Source organism: Alosa sapidissima, chromosome 10, assembly GCF_018492685.1.
Source record: "Alosa sapidissima isolate fAloSap1 chromosome 10, fAloSap1.pri, whole genome shotgun sequence".
Lineage (NCBI taxonomy): Eukaryota > Metazoa > Chordata > Actinopteri > Clupeiformes > Clupeidae > Alosa > Alosa sapidissima.
In genome coordinates this window covers 30,355,171-30,367,838 of record NC_055966.1, presented here as the reverse complement: position 1 = coordinate 30,367,838, position 12,668 = coordinate 30,355,171, and the positions used below count along the sequence as shown (strand labels likewise).

General features: G+C 45.0%; 1 protein-coding gene across 4 annotated transcripts in view; it reads right to left on the bottom strand.

Annotated features, from left to right (window-relative positions):
- csmd3a (CUB and Sushi multiple domains 3a) overlaps nt 1–12,668 on the bottom strand; it is a 215,391-nt gene that overhangs the window by 96,685 nt on the left and 106,038 nt on the right. For all 4 annotated transcript variants that reach the window (XM_042106397.1, XM_042106395.1, XM_042106396.1 and 1 more), the window contains exon 31: nt 11,928–12,044. In XM_042106397.1, the coding sequence (XP_041962331.1) occupies nt 11,928–12,044 (117 nt within the window). The remainder of the gene's footprint in view (nt 1–11,927; nt 12,045–12,668) is intronic.

Sequence of the window (12,668 nt, the reverse complement as noted above, 5' to 3'; positions counted from 1 at the left end):
TGTCCCTCATCGCTCTAAGAAAGTGGTAGGTCAAGCTTAAAATTGTCAAATTTATTGAAATAATGACAAGTTCTAAATATATCATCTGTTTAATACATGGGATCACAAGAGTGCCTCCCAATCAGACGTTTCAGCGATTTCGCTCAGAAATCTCAAAGGCATAATACTGTCGCGATCGAGCCTGTCCCATACTCAAGTTTTTTTGGTGAATGCAGTAATCTTATTTGCTAGGTGAGGTAGGTGCTTGTCTTTGCCTTGTAACTGGACATTTAACTCAAATGTATCGCTAAGATATATCAAATATATCGCTAAGATAGGCCAGCTTCGTCAAGAAATGTTCATTAGTGAACGTGCTTGCAGATTCAAACATGCGCTCTTCCTCCAAGAAGAGGCGACTCGGAGCTCAAACACGCGCGACAGCACTTTACCTCGGGAAAGCCACCTTGCCTCGCCACTCTCTCACGCCACTGTCTTTTCAAGAAGCTACTGTTACAATTTAATAAATTAAACATGACTATATCACACTGGGCTCCGCACTGCGCATCTGTGCAAAGAACTTCAGTTCGCGGCGCCCCCTCTCCTTCCCTCATCACAAACAAAGTGTGGGCACGGAGCAACAACAACCCGCGCCTTGCCGTGCGGCTGCAGTCTACTTGGAAGCAGCGGGGAACATAGGACCCTTTTTTCCCGGGGAACATAGGGATGACCCCGGGCGGTTAGTAGAAGGTCGGGTGGGCAGATCATGCCACTGCCCACCCTATCCGACGTCAGAACTTACTGGCTACTGTAGGTAGTAGCCTATGCCTACTGTATTAGTCCGCACGAAGTTTGTGAGGTCAGGCAGACAGTTGAAAAATGGCGAGTGAACAGCGTGTGTGCAATAGTGTGGAATTTCTCTTAAAGAACTTATTCGAAAGACTTGAGTGTGTAGTTAACTTAGCTATCAAAGACCTAGGACCTGATCAGCCCGACATTAACATAGCAACAAAGGACAAGAGTCGGTCATTTAATCGGACATTTTCACGTTCGTGGTAGGCCATATGTCTGATAAGAAGCTCTGGTTGTCCTGAGCAATAAAATGTTCTACCCTACAATACCCTAATTGCTATGCACATCAATTGAACCTGGTGATGGAAAAGGCTGCGTCAGCAGCATCCTCAGTGCGTGTCTTCTCGGATTTTTATAGTTTCTCCGCTTTTTTCACAAGATCTCCGAAAAGATTTAAAAGCTTATTTTGGAGTGTTTCGAAATAATTGAAACATCTGGAGATTTTAATACAATGTCAGTTAGAGAGGCTAAAGGGTTTTCTCGAATGCTCTTAGATCCCGAGTTTTTATTCCTTAGACCTGTTCTAGATCATGCCCCGTGTAGATGTGCTCTATGCACACAGCTGCAGAAAAGAGCAATCGATGCAGTGGAGGCACACAGGGTTACAGACAAGTTTGTGGCCAACATGAGAACGATAGGCCTACATGATGTCCCGTGCCTTTGTGCAAAACATACCGGTGTCCAGGATAAGCGCAGGACCGCTTGTAACTTTGCGCAAATTGCCTATGAAGTGTGTGACAATCATAGCTACCGCCACCGACAGATTTTCATTCACTGGCCATTTGTCTGCCGCCATCCTATTTGATAGTTCAAGCTTCCTCAAATTTTCCAAATCATTCCCCAAGGAGCTCTTGAAAAAAACTGCCCTTTTACGTGTATGTGTCACTTAATATTAATTTCTATACAAACCACGGTGGACACGCAAGCACTCATTCATACACACAGATTATTTACCTTTTTAATGAATAGCCTACTTTTAATTTACTCTTTAAAGTTGAGCTGGCTCTTGAACACAATAATTTCGTTACTTATAATTTCTTTTATGAGTAGGCTAGGCCTACATGACAATAAACAACTTAAACTTGACTATGAGAGCTGAGTGGTGTAAGGCGGCGTGAAGCCTACACGAGCTCTAGTGGAATTTTGATTTCGCAACGAATTCTCGGTTACTTGTTTCCCTCTTGAGTTTTTCCCCCAAAGTAGTTCTCCACTGATCTGAGCTAATGAGCTGATTACCGGTACCTACATTGTAGCTTTTATTTGTCTGGAATCTCAACATTTTAAACTTCACTTCTTATGAATAAAATAACATTAAGTAGGCTATAGGTTAATAATGCATGAACAAAACGGTATTTTGACCGCAAGTGGTAACATTGTGGAATTCCATTCCCCAGATTTCGCTCATAGCCTAGCCATAGAAAGAAAGAGTCGTAAAAATGAACAAAATCTCCGTGGACCGCCCTTGTGCGTCCAGCTGCCGGTGACCTGGAACTATGCCAATTTTTTTTTCTAAACTTGATCAACAGACTTTGCCCCGCCTATTTGTCAACCCAGGAGCCGCTACTGGATGCAGGTGGAGAATGCATGTTAGCGCACGTGGCTCGGTCTCTTTTTGTTTTTTGTTTTGTTGCTAATTTAGTCCCTAAATCTGCCTGCCTTTTAATGCATCTTTACAAGAGCGTAAACAACGTTTGATGACAGCTGCCTTCTTTTTTTCCTACATTGTGCATTGCAGCTGCTATACAGGCAGTTACAACAGCACTAAAACAGCCTCATTCGTATTCGGAGACGTCTCGCTAAAATGACATTCCTACAATACCGCCACCTGAATACAATGACGGGCTTTTTTGGAGTGCACTGCTCACGAGAGTCTGCTTTGTGCCCTCCTCGCTCTCCGCCCTAGCGTTGAACAGATTTCAGCGATCATTTGCCATCCCGAGCTGCTGGGATGAGAGCTGGCATTAAAAATATAGCGAATATATATATATATATAAAAAACACATCACTGGCGGATGAATGTGAACAAATAAGAAAATGAATAATGCACTTAGCAGAGTGGGGAGTTAAAACCATATCTCCCGAGGACCACTCATATGCACATGTAAACAGATGTTAGCATAAAAGTAATGCCATAACAATAGCCATAATTGCTTAATTCAGAATTTATGATGGTCTATTCTCTTTGGCTCCTGTGACCTATCATCACTCATCACTGTAGTTATGGGCCTTAATGGTTCACAGAGAGAAGGAACATGAGCATTGCGCTTGTTTGTTTGTTCCATGCTATTTCAAGCTCTATTGGGCCAGACTGGATGGGGAACAATTAGTGAAGTAGGAAGAGTAAAGGCCTTTTTTTCATATCTTTTAACCATCATAAATGTCACGTGAAGCCCTTTCCAGCCTTTGCTTTGACATTCTCCGTACTCTTGGGTGTTTAATTAATAACAAGGTTCATGGGATACGTTCTTCCCTTCCGCACCACCCCTTTTCTATCCCCCTTTTTTGTCTTGTCTTTTCTTCTTCCTATTCGAAGCCCTCCATCCAAAGGAGTCGTTATGATGGCGGTGCTACACGCAGGGATCAAGGCACATTGCAGTCGCATCCACTTTTAATGCTCTATTCTGTCGGGGAGAGCGCTCTTGTCGCGGGCGGGCTAACCTCTCGGCATGCACACAGCTGCTTGCTGCTCATTAAGTGCAATCCAAAGAACTTCCTGTGGAATCAGGGTCACTGGCAGCAGACCACTGCTGAGCAGTGTGTGTGTGTGTGTGTGTGTGTGTGTGTTGGTGTGAACCCACTTGAGGAGCATGCAGCACAATCGACATCATCTCGACATGGTGACTCATTTGTTCTGACCTATTATTCACACAAGCACAATTACAACACACACACACACACACACACACACACACACACACACAGAAAGACTCTTCCTTTTCAGAACAGAAGTAGAGAATAAAAACTCAGAACTCAAGGACTCTTTAGTGCCTTGAAATACATCCTGGCCTCTTGTTGATCGATTCCCTGGCTATTTGAGAGCGCCACTACCCCACATAAAGGACCAGGGTGGTGAGAAATCAGATGGGGCCTGGCGAGTGTAAAACATGCTTTAAATGCTGACAAACACAAGACCATCATCCTTAAAAGTGCTGAGAGGAACGGAAATAGGGTGACCCTCATAGAAAAAAACGGAACAAACATGTGGGGGGGGGGATCCAGGGGACTGTGGCAGGGGGGAAGGGGGAGAGAGAGAGAAAGAGAGAGAGAGAGAAAGAGAGAGAGAACCAGGAGAAGGAAGGAGAATAGGACGTACATCTCCCCTGCTCTCATTTGGTTTACACCTGTTTGTAGCACTAAACTGTACACCTCCCCTGCTCTCATTTGGTTTACACCTGTTTGTAGCACTAAACTGTACATCTCCCCTGCTCTCATTTGGTTTACACCTGTTTGTAGCACTAAACTGTACATCTCCCCTGCTCTCATTTGGTTTACACCTGTTTGTAGCACTAAACTGTACATCTCCCCTGCTCTCGTTTGGTTTACACCTGTTTGTAGCACTAAACTGTACATCTCCCCTGCTCTCGTTTGGTTTACACCTGTTTGTAGCACTAAACTGTACATCTCCCCTGCTCTCATTTGGTTTACACCTGTTTGTAGCACTAAACTGCTTTATATAGTGCAGTGCAATATTTGTAAAATCTTCCTTTAATACCCGTGCACCAATCATTTTGTAGGGACAAGGTGACCGGTTTCATATATGCTTGTGTATGGCACATAGTTAAGTGAAGTAATAATATTTACTTGTCGAATGCTGTAGAACAGGAACAAATACTACTGCGAGATTAGTGGCATGTTGCATAAAGCCTGAAGTACATTCAACGGAGGCGAATGTTCCTGGTGGACTTTATTTCCTTGAACTTTTAAATCTGAACACTGTGTTAAAATGGTCAATTTTGAAAAAATAAAACAAAAAAAAGGTCGCTTTTAAACATAAACAAAATGGCAAGTAACAAGGCAGTAGCCGTGAACATTTGCCTCTGCTTGCCGAATTTGAATGCACCTCAGGCTTTAGGCTCGACATACATATCTAGTTTGATAATGTAACCTTCTGTAGAAAATCCATTTCCATTTCTCATGCACATTGGGCAGGTAACATAATATTACATAAGCACAGTTTTACATATTACACCATTCTCTAACTCATTGTGTTGAACCTGCGCAGTTCAGCCCTGCACACCACCAGACTCAAACCATCAAAACAGCAGCACCTTGGACCGGGAGTCGAGCGTGCTGACAATCGAGCTAAAAGCTCAGGCTACTAGCTTTCATGCCAGCAGCACTCTTGAGGCGTGGCGGAGTGAGGTTTACCAACGTTCCACACGCATAGCTAAGCTAGCTGGCATCCGTTACATCTACCCATCAACCCAGCGAGTCACCACACTTGCAACATACTTCACACTTCGGGGACCTATCAGACTTCACAATTAAATACCGTTCCCATAGAAACAATACTTTTCCCTTCACTCCTCTTATTCCAGAACCCCTGGAAATGCTCTGTTCCTTGTGTCACTTCTCCATTCCTCGTCAGTCGTCAGTCAAGGAAATGATGTGGGCTCGAACTGCACCTACCCTGGCATCCACATGCCACTGTTGTCAAGCGTGCTATCAGCAAGCGCTGCCACTGGTATTGCTGTTGATGTGTGTTCTTCCCGGAACCTTCTAATTGGGTTATTTGACTGATTTAGAGAGAAAAACACGGATGTGGCACAATTACACAGCCAAGTCCTCCCCTTGCCTCCATCAAGCTAAGCCCATGCCTAATCACTAAGCATGGCTGAGGTGGCGACGCACTCCTCTCCTCTCCTCTCCTCTCCTCTCCTCTCCTCTCCTCTCCGGCTTCAGTGTGTGACCGAGAGGCAAACACAAGCCGGAGCTCTTAATTGGGAGTGTGCTGCTCGGTGTGGCAAGATAATAACAGCCGGTGTTTGCTCTGTTAAAAGGAGCCCCAAAAAATCTGTGTCACTCTCTCTAGTCCCCCCCCCCCCACCCCCCCCCCCCCTACAAAAAACACACACAGCCACACACACTCACACACACATCAGCAGAAGCTGCAGCAGGCTGTGAGTCACACCTCAGGAGTCTGCTTTCTTCCAATGCAATTCATCTTAGCGTTGCACATCTTAGCACATGCCTCGCCTGGGGCTAAGTAAACCTCCTCTTTTTTTGTTATTATAATGAGAAATATAAAGAAAGTTAAGGGAGGTGGAAGAGGTTAGGGGGGCACTTGTGACTGTGTGAATATGTTTGTGTGTGTGTGTGTGGGGGGGGGGGGGGGGGGGGTGTTGGGGGGTGTGGGGGGCTTCAATACAATATGTTTTAAAATGAATCTGAATCTGAGCATTAAAAAGCTAGGGTGCTCTAACATTCACATGAAGGTAATATTCAACTGTCAAGCAAAGAGGTCTCTCTCTCCACATCTCTCTTTCTCTCTCTCTCCACATCTCTCTTTCTCTCCCTCTCCCTTTCTCTTTCTCTCTCTCTCTCTCTCTCTCTCTCTCTCTCTCTCCACATATCTCTCTCCCCCTGTCCCTTCTCTCTCTCTCTCTCTCTCTCTCTCTCTCTCTCTCTCTCTCTCTCTCTCTCTCTCTCTCTCTCTCTAGCTCCCAACATCTATTTGAATCAAGCAGGAAACAAAAGAGGACAAATTCTCCTAGCCATCCATTATCGGGTTGGTTGCAAAACAAGGGTGAGAACAGAGCTAAACATGGGTCATGTCGCCCACAGAGCTCTCCTGTGGCTTGATCATCATGACTACACTACACTGGAGTTTTTTGGAGGCTGCACTGAACGACAAGTCCCACACACACAGCCTCAAACAAACACACACACACACACACACAAACAAATAAACACATACACTCTTTCCCTCACACAAACACACACATTTATACAACACCCCCCCCCCCCCACCCTTTCCTCTCTCTCTCACACACAAACACACTAGCACAGAAACATACACACACACACACATGCATGCACGCACACATACACACACGCGCACACGCACACATCCAAACACAAACACTCCCACACAAGCCCAGAGAGCCACATACGAGAGCCTGCTGACAGGGCAGCTGATAAGAGCGGAGGCAGTGAGCAGCAGTCTCACACCCCAGCACACCGCAGCGTGAGGGCGCACCGCATGGAGCCCCTGCCCTGCCCTGCAGCCAGCTGTTTCCTGCTCCGCTCACACTCCCCACCACTGCCCACCACTGCCCACCATGCCCACCACTGCCCACTCTCCTCTCCCACTCTGTCACTCACCAGCCATCTAGTTCTATACTCATTCTGTGGTAGTAGCTGCCCCCAAAATGTTACTTATTTTTGACGGGGGAGGGGGGGGGGGGGGGGGGGGGGTGGATGGCGCTCTTGGAACGGCCCGATGTTTTGCCTCTTGTTTTGAGATAAGGGATAATCTATCTATTCATCCGTTCATTTATTCATAGGAGGCAAATTTAAGGCAACGCTCCCCACAACCATACACACACACACACACACACACACACACACACACACACACACACACACACACACCCCAAAATGTGGAGGACAGGTTTGGAGAAATTGTGGATGAGCTGGCTAACACGTCCTGTCACGCGGCCCACAAGACTCGGTGATGAGCGTGCGTGACAGGGGCATTCTGTCACAACCACACCCCTTCCCAGTCGACACGCGCTGGCATCTGATAAAGAGCGAGCAGAGTGCGGAGAGCTATGCCAAGTTGGCTAATTTGTTTACTGTGCAGAGAGTGCATTTCATACGATGTGCACCACTCTTAGTCATGCATCACTTCCCAGGGCTTTAAAGCACAATGCTAAATGGATGTTTGGCTACTTTACTTATTTTGTATATGGGGGGGGGGGGGGATCTAGACACATAAAACTATTCATGTGATCACAATCTGAGCCTTTGGCTGACAATTTGTGAATAATTTATTTTCTAGAATAAAGTGGTTGTCTGAAAAATGTCCAGAATCATCCTTTGTGGCAGATTGTGTTCCATGGTAAAAGGCAGCGAGTGCAACCTGACTCTGTCGTTTCTTCACAGTTATTTTTCATTACTGCCAATTAATTATCATAATGTCCTGGGTGCAACCCTAGAAACTAAGTTTATTTGAACGGATCAGCATATATTGGGTATGGTATGGCGTTAGCATTCCTTTTGGTTCCTGGTGGTGAATTTCTGCTAATGTGGATGTCAGGGAAAAGGAGAGAGATAAAGAAAGAATGGATCTACTGATAGATAGTGAGAAAAAAAGATAAAGAGAACAACAGAAAACCCATTAGAGGGTAGGATTAGAATAAAAGCCTTGGTCAGGAGAAGCACTAGTAGAGTGAATGAAGCAACAGCCATTCCAATGCATTTTATTATGTCTAGGTACTTGGAGGTACAACTCACCATTGGAAAACAATTATCAATTTAATGAAACATTTTACTGCGGTGTTTGTTGCTTGTCATTGTTTTTCTCTGAGCCATTTAACCAAGTAAAAAAGAAAAAAGAACCTTGTCATGGACAAAGTGCAAGGTCTAAGTCTAGCTAAAGCTAATTTACATTTTTTTCTTTATCCCTCCAACAGTATTGCTGGGCCTTTTTATGATTGTAAACATTGTAAACAATAACTCCATCCACTGACAGTCAGAGGCATTTCCCAAAACTATCACTAACTCCAGCCCCCTGTTTTGACTACAAAACCCCCTTCAAATATCACTGGCTGAACCATGAGCTCTTTTATTCTATAGACCCTTTCAAGAGAGTTCCATTATCAGCATCATAGTTGGCCCCACAAGGCTTCCGTTTTAACATTCCATATGTTATCTTAATGCAGAGGAAGTAGATTGGGAACCAAATAAAGCGTTCAAGCATTGTTTTTATTTTTATTGTTGAAAGGGTCTATATCATTAACTCACACCATCACAGCTTCAACCCAATTAACAGTAGTTCCCAGGTGGAAAGGCCAAATTGTTCACTTGTTTTGGAAGACAACAACAAAGAAATGGAGCATAATTTCAAGAAAATGTGTCTTAGCAATCAAGAAAACTGGTGATAGTTAGGCAAAATGTATTGGCTAATTTACTTTAATACGATGAGCAGGATCCTAAGTGCAGACATGGGTGGGTCAACTAAATAGACCTCTGAAGTTCGCCTACAAAAAAGCTGCCATCTTTGAGATCCGGTATCTGGCGATTTTTCCAATGGGAAATTAACATGGGGATTTTTAATTATCGCACCTGTTAAACTCTCGCGGGGATGAAAAAGTCTGAAATGCAGACGTTTTCCTGAGCACACTTTTGTCCTCTGCCTTCGAGTGGATACTGTGATCTCCCGTAAGTGTAGACGGCCTACTTTGATTTTTGCTACCCCAGAGCTAACTTGTAATGCAACTTGCCATAGGTAGTTAGCTTCAATTAACACCCAGATCTCCTTATATGGGCAAAGATGGCAGTTTTGCTTCTTTTTTGTAGGCGAACTTCAGAGGTCTATTGGTGCATTCATGGCACCTGGGAATGACAAGGACCGCCCCCGTGATTACTTTGTTTTTCCCACAGCAAGTGTTCATGTACTTTGCCCTCGGAATGTGTGACAAACACGAATGCCACAACAAAGGTTAAAACATACGCTCACTAATCCTAAATAAATAACTGTATTTGCTTAAAATATAGTGTAAGACGCTTGTGAAAGAAAGATATGCAACTTTCAAGTGACAAAAACGGCAAATTCCCAAGTTCACATTAAAACTGTTGGACATGGAAGGCCACATGGACTACAAACAAACTACAACGTGACGACAACAGTGATGACGAGCCCCTAACTGGGCAACTCTGTTAGCAAAATCTAGCCCCAGTTTCCGACCTCTGACTCACACATGAGGTGACGTGAATGATGCGGAATGATGACGTGGGAAATGGGAATGGGAAAAAGGTTTTTCCGATGCCCATGAACACTATGTAAGCCCCCACACATTACACGTATGCTGTACTCCTGCATGACACACTCTGCTCATTAACTGATATGGCACTGTGCCTGTCATCTGAACTGTTCCTTTTCTTTAATGTCGAACATGCCATAAACATTTACAGACACCGTTAACATGTGAACGTGGATGTTGACACAGGAATTTATGGTGCAGTATTTCAGGGTGACCTTTCTCCGTAAGTATTCTCAGTTTTAACTGGGGCCTTGGCGAACATGAATCAGGATGTTGGAGACGCAGCTGTGGGAGTTGTGAAATAACTGTGGTGACATAGCACACTGCACATTGCACTTTGTGTTAGCCTATAACATCAGTCTATTCATGCAAGAACTAGAATGCTTAGCATACTCGCCAAGAAAACTACTGAAATAAGATTGAGGATGTTGTTTTGAGATAAGGGCTGATCTATCTATTCACCCATCCATTCGTTCATTCAGGCATATTTGACACAGGGCCAGCATACAGTTCAATAGGGCCCTGTATGACAGAGGCTATCTTGTTGAAGCTGTGCGCTAATATTTGTTATGTTTGCTAATTTGTTTGTTATGTCTTGGTGTCACAGGTACGCTGGCGACTACGCCGCTCTGTCCGGCATCTTTTGTCTTGTGTATCAGTCTTGCATGTGGAGCGCTTTGGGTTGCACTCATATATAAATAAAAAAATGACTTGACTTGATTAATGCTACTGGCTGGTTTCACCTGTTAGCGTGTCGCTGAAAACTGCCATCGCAGGACTCTGCTCCCTCCCTGACAGCTAAATTTGCCCAACCAACCATAACATATTCAACGCTGGTGGGGGAAGTTGGTGTAAGAGGGACTCGCCATTTGGCTGGTAAATGTGCCATCTGCACGGAGTGACAAAGTTGATTGTGCACATCTGCGTAAAAAATTCAAACTGACTCGGAGTCAGCACTCAGTTTAATCTCCAATAAGTCTGTAGACTCGTTCTTAAAATAGTATGCACTCTGGTCCGAGGTAGTCTCTCACATCCATAAATTTGTCCTTGAATGCAGTGAGGATTCGAAGCCTCCAAAAGAAATGCAATGAGGACACTCATGTGTGTTGGTCACATGGAGGCAAACAAATTGGAGGTCAAGAGAATATTGCAAAAAAAAAGAGCGGCAAAGAATATGTTGTCACATATTGTCATATGACTGTCAAAGAGCACACTCACGTTTTTCAGCATTCCTAATAATTGCGGAAAGCCTACATTCAGGGTTAAACTGTATCTTCACTATTCCCCTTTGATACCTTCACATTGCTCCTCTTACCATAAGTGTTGCATGTGAAAGCACGGACTTCTTATTGACTAATTCATGGCCACTAGCATTGGCTAAGAACTCTTCCACGATGGCAAATGCTGGCTTACACCTGAGCCAGACACACAAACAATCAAGCCGAGCCGTCAGCACCGAGCTGTGGGATCCATCTCTCCATCTGTGCTGCTGTCTGAGGGGCCCCTCTCGAGCTCCAGAGTGGGCCTGTCTATGCCCTAGCACCGAGCTTAATCTCAGTGTTCTCATCAGTGAGCCGGCTACCGCCATGAATTATATATAAGGCTGAGCTCGATAGTTATGTCTTGGCCTCTGCGGAACGCCGAAGCCAAGTGCTAAAGGAATCGGCATGGCTCGCCCAAAGTTTTTTTTTTCTTCCTTTTTACACAGACCAGCTCCCTATGCGGAACTTTTCCTTGCTGGTTGCTAGGAGACCCTTCAACCCTTATATTTATGCAAATTTAATGAACAGATGCCCCCACCACCCCACCCCACCCCACCGACCCTCCGAGCATAACCACCACCCTCCCCTTCCCTAGTACCCCTGAAATTTTGTCAATAATCCACGCGGGGATAAGAGGTCCCCTGCTGTGAGCTCAGACACGCAGCACACACACACACGCACACACAAACAAACACACACAAACACACACACACACACACACACACACACACACAAACATTCACATGCAAGACAGCAAAAGCCCAACGCCTAAGACTTACCAAACTCTCCCGGCACGGCGACCTCGTACAAGCATGTGTGGCCCAGGGTGTAGTTGCGGGGGTAGACTTACCAAACTCTCCCGGCACGGCGACCTCGTACAAGCATGTGTGGCCCAGGGTGTAGTTGCGGGGGTAGTTGGGAGACAGCACCGTGCCCTCGGATCCCGTCGAGCGGCTTCCACATGGAGCTGTGACAGCAAAGAAAACAAAAACAGTGGGCATCAAAGCCGTCAGCAATGGGTGGGAGTGGGGACGCATGAGTCAGAATAAACCCCGCTAGGCAAGGACGCTTGCGCTAACGTAGCGGAATATAATCACGCTGTAGGCAGACAGATGCCCTGTCCTAGTGACCGCTGCGGTACGGGAGCAAACCTCTGATCAAAGGAGATCTTAGACATTTGAAGTCGTGTTTCATGGAGGACCTTTGATTACTGCACTCCCTCCACCTTTGATAATGCCATTAGTTGGCCATTAGGCCTTGCTTATTACGAGTTCGGCATGGCGATTGCACAGAGGCATGCTTGGAGTGTTAATACTGTTAAGAACCTAAAAGCAATGCTGCCTACTGCATGAGTCAATGTAGTTCGGAATAGGAACTCTACAAAAGTCCACAGAATTCCAGAACATTATGTTGCATTACGCTCTGGAACATAATGCTACATGATACATGACTTCAAAATACAGAAGCAATTGTGTACACGCACATAAATACCCAAATGGATATGGGTCCAGAAATAGATATGGATATTGCCATCATTTAAATAGCTGCAGCTTGTGCAGCTGAAGGAAGACTTTCATCTGAAATACTCAGA